We start from the raw sequence: 15,761 nt of genomic DNA, 5'->3' as shown, positions 1-15,761 counted from the left end.
GTCTCGCCTGCAGTCTCCTAGGTGATTGAGCTACCTGCCACACAGTCACACTAATTTTTTAGACAAGATGGACCAACTTTCTGAAGGGCCCCTCTACTGCGCGGAGCAGATTAAGATCCCGGCACAGCTACCGGACATACTCAAGGAGTTCACTAAGGCAGCAATAAGAACTCAGCCAGATGATGCGCTACAATGGTCCGCTGCGTAAGTTGTACATTTTAATGGGATGGACAATTAATTTTGCTGATTCCCTGGTAATACAAAGTTGTGTACCTATCTTCGTTACACGTGTTACACACTCGTTTCCAATGATGTGCTTAGATACAAGCTTTGTGATTAGTCGAAATTCAACAAAAACAAGGCTATAACACTTACGCTATTTTGATAGCTAAGGTCAAGCTATCAAAATAGCGAAGTGTATGCCTTGTTTTCGACTGTCAATTGTCATTAGTAGCTCTCTGATAGTGCTACAATGTGGATGTGATTTATTTCGGACCTAAATTGTTCATTAATTTTTCTGAAAAACCGTTCGATTTCAAAATCCACACTATGTCAATGTTGCAGGTATTTTGAAGCTCTACAGAATGGAGAGATGCCTCCAGTGAAGAGGAGGCTGGAGGTGGACCTGCCACCTCGTGAGGAGAGGGTGGGCGGACTCAGCGTGGGAGCTCTCTCCGTGCTGCATAGTCAGGTGTGTGTGGAGTGTGTGGGAGGTGTGTGGAGTGTGTGATGTGGAGGGTGTGTGGGAGGTGTGTGGAATGAAATTACTATTTAATATTATGTTTAGCCTATTAAAATATTAATTTCATTCCACACTTCCAAAATCAGCATACTATAATAAGCTGAGCATAAATTGGCAACTTGATGAGAATTCTATTATAAAAGTGCTTGATCATCAGTTTCAATTAACGACAGTTTGTGTGTGTGTATGTGCATGTTGGGGGGGGTGCATGAGGAAGGAACATTTCTGTCTCTCAATCAATATAATGGCCCCTCCTCCTCCACAGCTGGGAGAGTGTGTGCGTGTTCCTCTGAGTCAGGTACAGGACAAGTGGAGGGCAGTGGGTTGTGAGCAGAGCAAGTTAGATGAACTACTAGCGTGAGTTTGTTATCACCCTCCATCACTACTACTGTATATCAGGTTTAGAATGCGAGGTTATTTCGAGTGTGAATTGCAAGTTTTCGAATAAATCACAATTGAAAGTAACGCAAAGCATGCAATGTCCCAATTAATTAGGAATGCAATCACACGCTAGAATATACAGTGTCATTTAAAATCGAGCATTCAAAACCCGATAATTATGTGGTCGGTACCTATTACTAACAACATAATTATCTTGCAGCAGCTTGCATATGTACGTACAGAATGCTACCATCGTTATTAGCTAGAAAGGATTTTCTGCTTATAATTATTCAACTCAGTTAATTAATAATTATGGTGTGTGAACATTATCTGGCATCCCTCAAATGAAATAAAGTTGCTCAGTTCATTCCCTCTCCTATAGCATTGGGAACATGTCTGGTGAGGTGGAGTGGCTGAAACTGCTAGCACTAGCCTGTACTGCACTGGATAATGTGAGCATTTATTGTATAATCAAAGTTAGGAAAAAATGTAACTATTATTATTTTGTGCGTTAATAATTATCGCTTTTCTATCCGCAATAAGTTTCGAGGCACAAGTCTATTTTAATATTACCACCCCCACAGTCTATCTCAGCGGCCCTAGCTTCGTTGTGTACAATATTGACCTCTGACCCCGATGGTGGTCCATCAAGGATACCAGTCGACCTATTCCACACTCTCTACTCGTATCTGGCACAAATAGACGGAGAAATATCCAAAGAAAATATCGCATTAGTTATGGAGTTTCTCAATGCTGAATCGTAAGTGTATCCATGGTAACAGGAGTAGTAGATACACTCTACTCCTGCCTATCCACACACACACACCCCACACACCCACCCCACCCCATGCACACTGTTCCCAAGCCTATTAAGTATAAGAAACTGTGCCAGCTCTGGCTTGAGTCATTAGCCTCGATCCCAGGCCGAGTTTTCGCTTTTATATCGGATAGACGAAACTCGGCCTCGAATTGAGGCAAACGCTAGTAGTAACTATAACAGTGCTAAAGACATGACCATGTTCATACATAGTGATGACAGCTAAGTACGTATTCATTATGTTAACGGATTATATGTATACACATGATACCTACCCCCCCCCCGTGCATGCATGCAGAGAGCGCTATGAGGGGAAGGTTGGGCCGAGAGACTTCCAGCACGCGAGTTGCCCTCGACTGGACTCCACTAGACACCGATAATGAACATCTCTCAACACTGCAAACAATATTTTAAATATTACACGTTAGAATATAATTATATCGATGCATACAAGTGGTTAATATTCATTGTAAATCTTTATTATACGAATCTTTATAACAACTGCAGCCATTATGACAACGATGAAGTTAATATTTTAAACACTTTTGAAGCTAAAATTCAATTACAAAAGCAAACAGATCGAAAAACAGTTAATTCCTATAAAATTAATTATATGAAAAATACAAAAATAAGCAACACAAAACATATAATGCTAATAGAGCGGATAAATATTCGCATAATTATGTATACTCATAAAGTAATATTAAAGTGGGTGTGGTCTATCCGAACCAGTGAGTGGCCTGACACTGTCTGTTCCACTCCACGAGACAAATCCAACACCATTCATAGCGACATGCCGCCATCCCACACGTCATGTGCATACACCCACCTGTGAGGAGTGTGAGGAGTGTGTATGTGGGTGGGGGGAGGGGTCACTACAAGCACGCTATCAACTGAGTCTGTTATACAAGTTGCTATAATTTTATACTAATTATCGTACAGCTAGTATTAATACTGTGACAGCATTATTATAATATTTTTTACTGTACACATTAGAGAAAACTATATTATTTCCCTCAGTCATATATAATTATAATGTGACAATTAAATCATGCTCCTTCGAGTTAAGACATTGAAACCACTAGCTGAGTAGCACACACCCACCCACACCCACACAGCACACACACCCACATGCACACACACACTCACCGCTTTTCTCAACGGGAACCTTGCATCGTGGACATGCTTTGGTGCTGGTTTGGATGAATCTCTCGTTGGCCTGGATCCAACCGGCACGCTCTAGGTTTTCAGCAGATACCTATAATCATTATTATAAGCACACCAACTATTATAAACGAGTACTACATGTAATTTTGGTAATTAACGCTAAAGGTCCGCACAAATTAATATAGGAAAAAACTTTTTGAATGAAAATGTACTTTTGAGAGCAAGCTTATCTGATTCCAAACTTTCCATAGTGTTAGCTAAGGAAAGTTATACTATTTATATATTCCGGCCAACCTTACAATTAAATCATACTTGTACATCCTGACAAAATATTGTGCAGATACATGTTATACAAAATTAGTACCCTAAAAATGGTGTTACCTGGAATGCCGCCCCCTCCGTCCCATTGGCCGGCTCAGGGTTGGAGGGTTGACGACACGCCCCCTCATGGAACTCACTCTTACATGCTCGACAAAACACAAACTGTGGGAGGAGGTAGTGCACATGAACTAGGTGTCAGAATAAAGTTATAACTATACGTATGATTACCACAACATTCTGTCATGTACATGTATAATTATATGCAGGGTCAGAACAAAGCAAAGCAACTGGTAAAATTATAATCCTGTCTTACAATGAAGTACCATGGATATAGTACAGTACATGTCAGAGTGCAATATGGCACTTATAACAAGCAATGGCAAGGCTACTAATTGCACGAGGCAATTAGGTTAACCTTGCCAGTGAGTGCTGCGACATGTACGAATTCCATCATAATAATAATTATCGTTATGATTATCGACTATCTGTATAAAACGTTAATTTTGCAAACCATGTTCCAAGCTTTAAGAGTTTATGGAAACGCTGCCTCTTAAGGTTTCTCCCACACATCCGCCCACTCACCCCACACCCTCCCATCCCTATCTCCCTCGGGCACTGGACTCTGCGGCCGGTATCATCTGGCAGCAGTCCCATACCACACCCTGCATTGGGACACAGCACTCCTCCCATCTGTAGCACGAACTCTTCCGTTCCAAAACGCTGATACCGGTTGTACTACAAGATCACATGATAATCAGTACGTAAAATAATTGTACAATTTTAAATACTTACTAAGTCTTTTCCTAATAATCTAAAGTGATGACTCTCGGTGACCTCTGACCCCTCACAGCCGGCCGGACAACGCAGTGTATAGCCCACCCCCCTCTTTTCAATGAACCTACGACTCGTCAACTCAACCTGTAGTGGGACAAAAATAAGTTATACAAAAAATGGGAATCAATAAAAATTAATTATACAGATTTCAACCTGACAGTATTGTGTGAAGCAGTCCACACAGAGGCAATGAACTAAGCACGCTAGTCCCCTACCACACCACTATACTTGTTAGCCCCCTACCACACCACTCACCTGACAGTATTGTGTGAAGCAGTCCACACAGAGACAGTGTCTCTCAGGGCAGGCAAACACCATCACCAGGTCACTGGAGGAGGGGGAGGGTACATGTACGTACAAGCTGGGTTCATACAGCTTGATCTAATTACACAAATTAATGTATTACTAAAGCTGTGCTCAAAATATACAAACAAGAGTGCTATATTACTCCGAGGGGTCAGAGTACATGTACGCACTGGTGTGTGTGTTTCATGAAGCTTTATCTAGTGGCACGTTGTGAATACCTTTTGTGTGGAGGATTGTTAAGAAGGGCTACCTTTAGAATAATAAACAAAAAACTACAATGCACACAGATGCACTAAACAACTTCTGTGTCCCACAATACTACAGCTAGAATACATGCATTATATGTAACAAATAAGCTACGTAATCAGAGTTACAAGGTGACAGCCACGCCCACCTCACACTAGCCACACCTACCTTACGCTGAGACAGGAAGCACACTCGACCATGACAGAGTTGGAGCGTATCATGTGCAGGGCTACACATTCCTCAGTCTCCAGAGTAGCGTGAGCACTGCACTTGAAGAAGAACTCCTACACACAGGGGAAGAAAACACGAGGTCATAACTAGGTATGGAAAGATAAAAAAACACTCCTACAGATAGGGGTGAAGAAAATACACGCAGTACCTCATACTGTGGTTATAGGGAAGCAAACGGGATACTATATATAGTATGTACATGATATAGCTATACTAGCATGATACTATATATAGTAGGTTACTAGTTTATATAAAAGGAAAAAATAACACTTTTGGCACAAACGGCGCCCCATAGGAAGCAAACGGGAAGCAAACCGCAACAATTTTAGAAATACATAAGCCTCTAATCGGTCATAAAGCTAAGATTTTGTTTGCCTCTAAACCTAAATCTGATTATACAACTACTTTCAATTTGAGGTCAGAAACACATAATGTGTAGTCTGTAGATATCAATATAATGGACATCAAAGTGAGAAAAAGATACGTACATGTACATGTACATAGGCCTCGGTTTGTTTAAACTGCCTCTACACTTAAAACACATCATCTGAAAGGTCTCTCAGAGAGCTACACACTACAACTATTCAATTGGAAATTGGACAATCCTAACTCAGGTTATTTGCAGTACTAGACTCACAGCATCTCTGCCAGTGCCAGTGCAGCCCCCAGCTCTGTTGCACTGACCATGGAGTTTGCGACCTGTCAATATGTCATCCCAGCTACCAGGGCCCTCCTGTGTGGTGTGTGTGTGTGTGTGTGTGTGTGTGTGTGTGTGTGTGTGTGTGTGTGTGTGGTGTGGGCGGTGTGGTGTGGTGTGTGTGTGTGTGTGAATATAATCAGGAAATCACAATGAAATCAAATACCCCGAGTTTACCGAATGTATGTTATTTAAGTACAAGTGTGGGAGGATGTGCATACTCAGACAATATTATTATTAGACAATTTATAGCTAACAAAACAGTCACTGCTAGTACATGCACATCCAGCCTAGAGAAGGATTATAATATTGAATTTTACCTGTTGACTTAGTATAATCAAGAGTATATGATAAAGAAGAGAGCATCGAACGTAGGCATACTGTGTATCAGATGTACATCACCCACGCTTGGATTGGTCAGTGTGCAAATTCCAAGCTTGTGACAGATACAGGAAGTCACGTTACTCTCCGCATACATCTAATGTACAGTATGCCTACGTTCGATACTCTCTTCTCTATCATACTTTTGGTACAATAATAATTACTGCCCACTCACCCCTAGTAGTAGAAAGGAGGCATCTTTGCAGTCTGCACAACGGACCCTTAGTTTGCCCGGGGCCATTCCATCACACGGCTTCTTGCAGTACACGTAGAAACTGTGGTGGACTTGAGCCTGTGGAGCGTCTGTGTGTGTGAGGAGTGGAGTGGGTGGTGTGTGAGGGGGGAGTGTGAGGGGGAGTGTGTTGGGGTGTGGAGTGGGTGGTGTGTGGAGTGTGAGGGGGTGTAGTATGTTTGTATAACAGAATCACATAATATAGAAAGTGTGCTTCTAAAACGTGCCAAAATAAACAGTTATCGTATCAAATTTCACTTTCAAATTGACAAGATTATCAAAACATTTCACCCGTGGTACTAGACTGACCTGATAAGCTGCGGTCCACGTGTGGGGTCGGGGCATCTGTGGGGGGTCAGTAAACTAGTCAGTAAACTACACTAGTCAGTAAACTACACTAGTCAGTAAACTACACTAGTCAGTAAACTACACTAGTCAGTAAACTACACTAGTCAGTAAACTACACTAGTCAGTAAACTACACTAGTCAGTAAACTACACTAGTCAATTATTTAAGGACAGGTCCCAAATGAACAGTTTGTGTACAAAACAACTCCTCAACAAAGACAACCTCAGTTCCCCAAAGGTGTCCACTATAGAGGGTGTCCACTATAGAGGACTTCCATTGTAGTCAGTAAACTATACTAGTACATGTGGGGTCTATGTTGTTGTGCTTTGGAGGAATAATAGGCAATTTGAAAAGAATACTAGGCTGTTAATACTATATTTACCGGTTGTTGTCATCTGGCTGAGTTGTGATGCAACGTCCTTGAGAGGTGTGGCCATCTTGACATCAAAGCCTCGGAAACGAATACAGTGGAGTGTGCTGTACCCTTGCACTCCAATGTCCTGTGTGTGTGGGGGGGGGGGGGGTGTGTGTGTGTGTGTGTGTGTGTGTGGAAGTTCAAGTAACAACTAATCTAGCTAAGCGTTGCTGCTCAGCAAAGGGGGGTGGGGCATGTCACTGTACAAGATCACTACACTGCATACTGGCACCCTCACATACCCAAAGCACCAATAATAATTATACGGCCTTCATAGTTTAATATAGTTATAGCACTTGACCAGCTACTGGCATGCTATTGATACAGGTACACGTGTGTGCGATGGTACAGTTCATATACACCATTACCCATAGTGTCTGGTTGTCTGCCAGGGTCTGTCCTGCAAACACAATCCTGAAGTCATTAGGGGTCACTCTAGTCTGATTAGATATCTCCCTCTTTATCCTGGACACGTCCCAGGTGGGGTCCACACGTATCACCACTGATCGGCCCTGGAAGTCCTTCACATTCACTTCAAAGCTGTCTGTGTTCATTCCAGCTGCCATTTTCTTTGGGGTCTAGAAAATCTCTTCTGCATAGGAGGCTATAAAGGTATTATTCTGTACAGAGCTAGGAGAGACTAGACTATGGGGCTAGCTCATGGCCTGCTTGGCTACTAGCTGAAGGTTGTAGTGGGCGTGGCGATTTGGGTAACGCCCACATTATCAATGCCGTAATGTGAATGGGCGTGGGCTCTATAGATATAGACCCAACTACAACCACGCCCATTTATTTGTTTTTTTAATTTAGCGAATGTCAATGTTTGGATAAGGTCAAGATAGGTAATATTGAAATGTTAATTGTAAACCCTTGTAACTCCGCATCACAGCTATTCCCGTGCTCCTGAAGCTGTGTATCACTACCTGAATGCCAACCAGAGCTCCTGAAGAACTCGTCTGAGCTGAGAAGACAATATCTAAATTGTGAGAGCATGCAAAACATATTTAGAGACTTGTCAATTGTCCAAATAATCCAATAAATTTATTATGAATATAATCTTTGTTCACACTCACACTTGCAGACCCCCCCTGGTAGTGTAACCATGACAACAGAGATATCGACACCCCCCTCCTCGGACGGAGATCGGGTTCGACCGAAGGAAGTCCATTTTGCCAGTCCTGTGGCAGGGGTGAGAGTTCGTAGGGTTCATTTACCCCACACCCCCACGCGTGTACTAGGGGAAGGTTATAATGATAGCACATGCAGCAAGTTAATTATTAGCAATGTGTGAATTAATTCGTGCAAGGTTGATTATTATTATTACTATGAAGTATGCGTTAGCTGCTATAATTATGTGTATAATGTGTACAAGGAGGTGGTTATATAGTGACCCCGCCCCCTCGCAGGGGGCGTACCACCCCACACGTTCGAAGGGCACACCACAACCATATCGGAGGAGGCTCACTATCGATCGTGAAGGACAGTACACCTACAAGAAGGTACGTGTGTATTCACCTTTAACCTTAAACCTTTGAACCGACCATTCCTACATGTATGTCTTAATGGTACTACCAGAAAATTGACATTTCAAGTGGTAGTTTTTCCATCCTCAATCTCCACAAATTTGCATAATTTTTGTTTATAGCCTATTATGTGGTCATTATGGTGGTCATTTCTTTGTCAAGAGGTGGTTAGTACCAACCACCAGTCCCCCACCACCACTGACCAGTGTGGGCACATCCCTGGCCTCTTGTTAGTTGGTATCGCTGGAGCAAGCGATTAGTTTTTGAATTGACCAACACATTTCATCCAGTGTGTATGTATGATTGATTGTGAGGTATTTGATCAACTGATAAGCTGTTGTTGGGAACACTGTTACTTTCATATAGGAAGTTACTATACAATAGAACGTATGTAACACACACATACCCCACAAATACCTCCCACACACACACCTCACACCTCCCACACACACACACACAGACACCCTCAAGTATTTTGATGTCATCCCTTCAATTGGGTCTACAGCATTCAGTAAGTCCATACGCAGCCTGTGTCGGTAGTAACGACCTCTGACCCCCACAGATTGGCAGCATCGAGCCTAAACCACGACGTGATATTCTAATGACAGATTTTGAGGATGTGGAAACAGTCGACTTCCCAGCGTACGTATGCTAGAGAGAAGTTATTAAAAGCAGCACTAGCTATTACTCCACTTTACACACACACCTCCACATCACACCCACACTCTACACACACCACACACACTCCACACACAGAGCTGGTAGTGGGTCTACTCCGGCCCACAAGTTCAAGGACTTCACCTTCAAGACGTACTCCCCTGTGGCCTTCAGGTTCTTTAGAGAAGCGTTCGGAATTGTAGCAGAAGATTTCCTAGTACGTTGTTTATATATAATTCTATACTACCATATATGGAATACTGACCACGCCCACGCCCCCTCAGATTGCTATGTGCGACCGCCCCCTGAGGGAGATATCCAACCCTGGCGCAAGTGGCTCTTTGTTCTATTTATCCGTTGACGATGCTTTTATCATCAAAACTGTTCAAAAGAAGGAAGCACACTTTCTGCAAAAACTGCTGCCTGGATATTATCTGGTGAGTGGGTGTGACTACAAGGTTCAGAGTGCAACATTCATTACTACCTTTCAATTGTTGTACGTACATGTTTAGATACAAGTCCTGTGATTGGTCCAATCCTTCTGACTCCAACACCAATGGCCTGCACATTATACAGAACTAACCTAGCTCTGCTTATAATGATAGCAAATCACCTATTATGTGAAAATTAATGTCTTCAATTTTAACAAAAGCAAACGCTATTTACAAATATATAATTCCAGTACACACAACTTGTTGAAGGGTAAATTTAGACTGTCTTTGAAATAAGAATTCTGTTTTGCAATCCATGTGCAGCCATATCCATTAGTCCTCCCAATAACTATAGTGCTTCATGTGTCAGTGTGTTGTGGATGTTGTTACTAACAACTCAATAGTTGATCTGCTTTGTTCATTATCCCACTGGGTGTGTTTAGGAGCTCATAGTTGCCTGTAACTTGATAAATATAATGATGTTCATGTAATAACTATAACACATGTAGCTTTCCATGTACAGTGTCAGTTGCCATTGACAAGTGGGATCTAATTATAGTCCCAGAGCAACCCGAGACATCATGCAATAGTTAGATCATGAGCATGTATACCTCAACTCATGATCAGAGGTATACACAGTATTTGCCTGGCTGCTATTATTAGGTGTGCTTTTAATACATTGTCATACGATTTTTTCCCCACAGAACTTGACTCAGAACAAGAGAACGCTGCTGCCCAAGTTCTTTGGTCTCTATAGATACAAGGTACAGTGACGTGTGTACTGTATTCATTACCATTAAGTGTTCGATTGCAATGTAGTATCAACAGCTTATAAGCACTTGATAGTACAACTTCTAGTACATGGACCGTAATTAGTCGTGTCTAAGCATACAACACACTATTTTCCAAGACTGATTGTTCCATACTGCCCCCCACCCACACCCCACACACACTCCACACCCCACACACACTCACCCACACCCCACACACACTCCACACCCACACAGAGTGGCAGTATCAACATTCGTATCGTGGTCATGAACAACCTCCTCCCGTCATCGATACGCCTCCACGAGAAGTACGACCTCAAGGGATCGACGTACAAGCGCCTGGCCAGCCCCTCGGAGATCACCAAGAAGAGCCCCATCTTCAAGGATCTAGACTACGCTGCGAAACACGAGGAGGTGTGGTTTGTATACCGTATAGCGGGTGATTTCAGAGGGTTTGTATAATTATAAAGTCAATCTCCACTGGTGTCCATGTGTATTATTTTTTAAGTACCCAATTAATAGTAGTAGTAGTCATGTGTATAGACCATTGGCTATCAAGAGCTAGCAACATATCATCAATCGCAGGCATCATAAGTTGTGTCCTCAGTTACCGAGAAGTATTATACTGTACACGTAGTTCATAGTGCCCCTCAACACACTCAAGTGAGTTGGACTGTATTTTGTATCCATTTATTATCATCTACATGTACGTAGCTTATATACAATACAATGTGTACAGTGTATGACTTGCCCCTCCCCTCCCTTGTAGGGGATTTCCCTGACGAGCGATGGCTACGAGGCTCTACTCCGCAGTGTACAGCGAGACTGTAAGGTGCTGGAGAGCTTTGGCATCATGGACTACTCTCTCTTGCTGGGGGTGCATAATATTGACCACGCCCACAGAGAGAGGGCCGAGGTACGTCAAGTGCTGTGTGTACAGAACCCCACCAGAATTGACATTAAGGATCCTTATAGTCTCAATTCATTGAATTTCAGCACACAAATTTGCCTCTTTTATGTGGTGAAATTCTTCTTTGCCCACACAGAGCCTCCAGTCATCTAGTGGCGAGGCCGGTGACATCACGACTGCTGAAGCTGACGTTCCTTCAAGACTAGGACTGGGCAAGAACTATTCCATCATCTCCACCGAGAATATACCTGCTGCCATGGAAACAGCGGAGGAAACGCCCACCGCACAATACCCGTGAGTGTATCTATATTAGCAGGTATAATTATTTCGATATATTTATATTTCACGGACAGACTGTTAAAAAAGATTTTGTGGATTTCATTTTCGAGCCTTTTGGCACCTACATGCATAAAATTATGTTATAGATAGTACATGGGCATGAGGTATCTATGTGTTATAGTGTCCCATATCACGAGGGCTTTGCCCGAGGGATGAGGGACACTATAACCATAGATACCGAATGCACATGTGCTAACTGATTTAGATCCCACTTTTCATTGGCTGCCTCAGGCAAGAAGTGTATCTATAAAAGCAGCAAGCCTTAGCAACAGCTTTATTTTTGAAAATGTCCTGTTCTGACAAGCTAGTCTAGATGATTTCTGCTAAAAAAACCTTTGCATTGGCCTTGCTTCAACATTGGAATGGACAAACTAGTGACTCCACCTTGTGCAGGAAGCGCTCTGCAACAAATGAGCCCAGCCTCCTCTTTATCTGCACTCAAGCCCCACCCCAGCTCAAGCTTCTCAGTAAACTGTTCTGATATGTACGGCTAGCTAGCAAGGAACAGCTTGCAGCAATGCTACAGTGCACTATCGTTCCCAAAAAGACACAGGAGTCTACTGCAATTTGAAACATGGCTGCAGGATAGAAACAGAAGTCAGGAGGACGAAGTTGACAAATGCTACAAGTTGAATACATGCTTTCATGCTTGTGACAATGGACCCAGAACTGTTAAAATCATTGTTCCTCGACAAGAAAAGATACTGGTGAACCCTACCATCAACCCAGCAAATGCTATAGAAACTGGTAGTGAAAAAACTGAACAGCCATAGCTAATTATCAAGCTTTATTATCATTTCTGTACATTCAAAAATTGTACTTGTACTTTATACCCTCAAGCTTATAATTCCCTGGGAAACTATGAGATTATGGCTCATAATTCCCTGCTAAACACACACAAGTGGGATCTAAGATATTAATATTCATTGGCATCAATTGTTTGCGGTACATGATTTAATATAACGAGCAAAAAGCGCGATAATTATACACTCGAAATAATTATGCGTGCGATATTTAATAACTTGTATCCCATTTTGAGAGAAAAAAAAGTGGTCACATGTCTGACCTAAGTACACCATCATTTTGATAGACCCCCCCCCCCCCCCCCCCCCCCCCTAGGGCTATTGTGAAAATGCGTACTGCATGTTTTAGTTGGATCCAAAGTACAGTTACCGGCAGTTAAAATACTCCATTGTACATGTACATGTGCAGTGATTGCACTTTGACCTCTCCTCAGGGACGGATTCATTCAGGGTCGTATCCGTGGTGACCGTGTTCTCCTATACCTTGGCATCATTGACATATTGCAGAGCTACCGATTCAAGAAACAGTTGGAACATTCCTTCAAGTCTTTAATTGCTGACGGTGTAAGCTAACACTGACAATACTATAATTATACTAAAGTCTTAGGCGTTGAGTTCGACCCCGGAAGTTATGTAGTAAATTATGACTTCATTTATGCTTTATGTGGTTGACAAGTATGTACTAAGCTTTACCAAGAGACCAAGAGTATCGAACGTAGGCATACTGCGCATCAGATATATGCGGAGAGTAACGTGACTTCCTGTATCTGTCACACGCTTGGAATTTACACATACAGTGTACATGTATCACGCACTATATATCACCCCCTCAGAACACTGTGTCGGTGCATAACCCCAGTTACTACGCTCGGAGGTTTCAAGACTTTATTACAACACAAGTCTTCAAGAAAGAGAAAAGTAAGAAATAAAAATTAAATGGTTGTTTTGCCTCTTATTGACATTTTAAACACTGTTTCCAATTTCTAGGCCATCTGCAATTAAGTACGTTGGCAGCCTCTAGTAGCTAAATCAGTTTCTAGCCTATCAAAATACACTAGAATTAAAGAGTGACATCATGCTGTTTTTTTAGTATTTTGATAGGCTAGAAACTGATTTAGATACCATAGGCTACTAGAGCTGCCAACATAATTACGTATTATCAAGCCAAGATTACCGGGAGCTATAATAATTATAGTTCCACGTTAATATCATGCTAGTAGTGTGAATCAAAGCAACTAATGATTAATAATATTATTATCTCTCTTCCCTCTGTTTAGCGAAATATCGGACTCGCAAGAACTCGACTAACGTACAATTGAGGGGGCGTAAACCCAACAGTGTTCGTTTGGCTGCCAGCCCACGCTCCCCCCAAGAGCCCGGGAAGAGTGGCTCCTCCCCCACACACAACCTACCCACCTACACTCAAGCTACACGTGATCCCGTCGTCTCGCCATCACCACTGGACAGACAACGATCTCTCAGCGACCCTACACAGCTGCAGGAAGTACCGACACTGAGTTTATACACTCCCAAACTGGAAACAATCGAATCCATACCCGGTAAAGGGTCATCAATTCAGCCAGTGCAAAACGACGAGGAGGTGTCACATGACCAGAAGGTCGAGTCACATGACGTTGAAGTCATTGTGGAACATCCGAACGAAAGTAGTGATTTTGCACGTGAGGTCCGTTGTGGAACAAGTACTCCCATTGATGAAAGCCCAAATGCTCGGGAAGAGCAATCGCGCACTTTTGACCCTGACGCCACAGGGGGTGGTCTGGTTACCGTGAATACGGCGGAGATTGAACTGAGTGTGGTGGACAGCAAGACAGGCATTGAAGTGGAGTGCTGACCGTGCACAATCTGAACAACTAGCTAGCCAGAACTTTTAAACCTTTTCTAGTATTAATGTGTGTGAATGTGGTGCTGCATGTGGTGAATGTGGTGTGTGGTGTGTATACACTTATTCTGTAATGATGTGATTTAATAGCGAACATAAAAAATTATAATTGATACTCCATAGATCGAGGCTAGCTGGCAGGAACTTTAAGAATTTTTCGAAAAGGTCGAATAGAAATAGAAGCGAAATTAATACTAAAAAAACGAGTGTCGCAAGCTGCGCTGTGCTAATGCCTCTCGCCATGTTATGCTTTCGCTCAAAAAGTATTAGAGTGTTAAATATAGTAGAGGGAATAGATCTAAGCAATAATGAATTAAGTTACCTTCATGCTTTCACTCTCACAGCTGGTTCGAGGAGCTTGAGCCAGGGGAGCAAGAGAAGATGGAAAACAAGGCATCCTAATTGACTTGCAATGCATTCATTGACATGCATGCATCTTTGTTGTTAGTGCGGCCTGAGATCGAGGCTAAAAGATTCCCTTCCTCCTACGTTATTGACTTGTTGCAGTTCACCCATGTAGTGTGTGGGTTATAAACCAGGGCTCCGGAGCTGTAGGTGGGTGGGTGGCCGGGAAACTGGTCACTCACTTTCCTGTAGTCTTTCATTGTGATAGTCGACAGCCCTCCTGTAGTCTTTATTAGATCACAGCCCTCCTGTAGTCTTTCATTAGATCACAACCCTCCTGTAGTCTTTCATTGTGATAGTCGACAGCAGCCCCGGCTACAGTGCTAGTTTTTTTTTTAACTCACTAAAAGAGCCAATTAATAATAGGGCAAAGGTACACAGAAACTATATAGAGCTAATATTAATCTGTAACCTAGTCTATGAACTACGTATTATACATAATACAAACAAAAGAGTAATATAGCGTGTGGGTTATAAACGGGGTGTGATATGATAGTGAAAACTAAGTTAATAGTCTCACACTGCCTCTCTTTGTATGGATGCGTTCTGTGGAGATATATGCAGTTGCAAAAAAATCCGTTCCATGGAAACTTTTTTCAACAATGATTATTTTAAGGAAAAGAATAATTATTGACTTGCATAGCCTGGGGGCATGCAGATGCAACACACTGTGACAGTGGCTATATATAAGGTAGATTGAAATCTGTACGTAGACTGACAGGAGGATTGTTAATTCCTCGCAATACGGTATCGGTGCACGGTTGGTGCATGAAGAGGAGGGGGTGGGGTGTGAATGAAACCCTGGAAGTGTACGTATCAGAGTATTGTGTGCGTACATCTTATCAGCTAGACATAATAATAATAGGTACAGTAACATGTACTGCATGATGCTGCTCTGTAGTACA

The 15,761-nt window shown here is 42.4% G+C and overlaps 4 protein-coding genes across 4 annotated transcripts in view; 2 read left to right on the top strand and 2 right to left on the bottom strand.

Moving 5' to 3' along the window:
- The window catches only part of LOC135335843 (uncharacterized), a gene marked incomplete in the record, with an annotated part of 743,773 nt that overhangs the window by 421,680 nt on the left and 306,332 nt on the right, over positions 1 to 15,761 (bottom strand).
- LOC135336055 (ropporin-1-like protein) lies at positions 14 to 2,459 on the top strand. The gene is made up of 6 exons (XM_064531829.1): positions 14 to 204; positions 565 to 691; positions 1,008 to 1,099; positions 1,506 to 1,575; positions 1,708 to 1,883; positions 2,239 to 2,459. Exons 1-6 carry the CDS (start codon positions 68 to 70, stop codon positions 2,318 to 2,320), a joined length of 684 nt encoding a protein of 227 aa, XP_064387899.1. The 5' UTR covers positions 14 to 67; the 3' UTR covers positions 2,321 to 2,459.
- LOC135335999 (E3 ubiquitin-protein ligase parkin-like) lies at positions 2,468 to 7,834 on the bottom strand. The gene is made up of 12 exons (XM_064531749.1): positions 7,487 to 7,834; positions 7,086 to 7,203; positions 6,665 to 6,700; positions 6,299 to 6,426; positions 5,683 to 5,778; positions 4,983 to 5,098; positions 4,518 to 4,590; positions 4,221 to 4,346; positions 4,011 to 4,163; positions 3,489 to 3,590; positions 3,090 to 3,198; positions 2,468 to 2,769 (listed from the first exon to the last, which is right to left on the bottom strand). The coding sequence occupies exons 1-12, from the start codon at positions 7,682 to 7,684 to the stop codon at positions 2,660 to 2,662; spliced, it is 1,365 nt and encodes a 454-aa protein (XP_064387819.1). The 5' UTR covers positions 7,685 to 7,834; the 3' UTR covers positions 2,468 to 2,659.
- On the top strand, positions 7,941 to 14,564 carry LOC135335962 (phosphatidylinositol 4-phosphate 5-kinase type-1 alpha-like). Its single transcript, XM_064531701.1, has 14 exons — positions 7,941 to 8,101; positions 8,200 to 8,307; positions 8,525 to 8,617; positions 9,102 to 9,152; positions 9,204 to 9,283; positions 9,398 to 9,515; positions 9,583 to 9,735; positions 10,434 to 10,493; positions 10,737 to 10,913; positions 11,269 to 11,415; positions 11,546 to 11,703; positions 12,986 to 13,115; positions 13,385 to 13,469; positions 13,829 to 14,564. Exons 2-14 carry the CDS (start codon positions 8,221 to 8,223, stop codon positions 14,401 to 14,403), a joined length of 1,914 nt encoding a protein of 637 aa, XP_064387771.1. The 5' UTR covers positions 7,941 to 8,101; positions 8,200 to 8,220; the 3' UTR covers positions 14,404 to 14,564.

This window comes from Halichondria panicea, chromosome 5 (assembly GCF_963675165.1).
Source record: "Halichondria panicea chromosome 5, odHalPani1.1, whole genome shotgun sequence".
Lineage (NCBI taxonomy): Eukaryota > Metazoa > Porifera > Demospongiae > Suberitida > Halichondriidae > Halichondria > Halichondria panicea.
Note: the sequence above shows the minus strand (reverse complement) of the source record. Positions and strands in the feature narration are given on the sequence as shown.

Excerpts from the sequence above, each read along its gene's own strand:
- LOC135335962 (XM_064531701.1), top strand. The coding sequence starts at position 8,221 with ATGACAACAGAGATATCGACACCCCCCTCCTCGGACGGAGATCGGGTT. Across the intron at positions 8,618-9,101 it reads GACAGTACACCTACAAGAAG|ACACCCTCAAGTATTTTGAT; the intron begins GTACGTGTGTAT and ends ACACACACACAG. Across the intron at positions 11,704-12,985 it reads ACGCCCACCGCACAATACCC|GGACGGATTCATTCAGGGTC; the intron begins GTGAGTGTATCT and ends ACCTCTCCTCAG.
- LOC135336055 (XM_064531829.1), top strand. The coding sequence starts at position 68 with ATGGACCAACTTTCTGAAGGGCCCCTCTACTGCGCGGAGCAGATTAAG. Across the intron at positions 205-564 it reads GCGCTACAATGGTCCGCTGC|GTATTTTGAAGCTCTACAGA; the intron begins GTAAGTTGTACA and ends TCAATGTTGCAG. Across the intron at positions 1,100-1,505 it reads AAGTTAGATGAACTACTAGC|CATTGGGAACATGTCTGGTG; the intron begins GTGAGTTTGTTA and ends CCTCTCCTATAG.
- LOC135335999 (XM_064531749.1), bottom strand. The coding sequence starts at position 7,684 with ATGGCAGCTGGAATGAACACAGACAGCTTTGAAGTGAATGTGAAGGAC. Across the intron at positions 6,701-7,085 it reads CAGCCAGATGACAACAACCG|ATGCCCCGACCCCACACGTG; the intron begins GTAAATATAGTA and ends GACCCCCCACAG. Across the intron at positions 6,427-6,664 it reads CGTGGACCGCAGCTTATCAG|ACGCTCCACAGGCTCAAGTC; the intron begins GTCAGTCTAGTA and ends TCACACACACAG.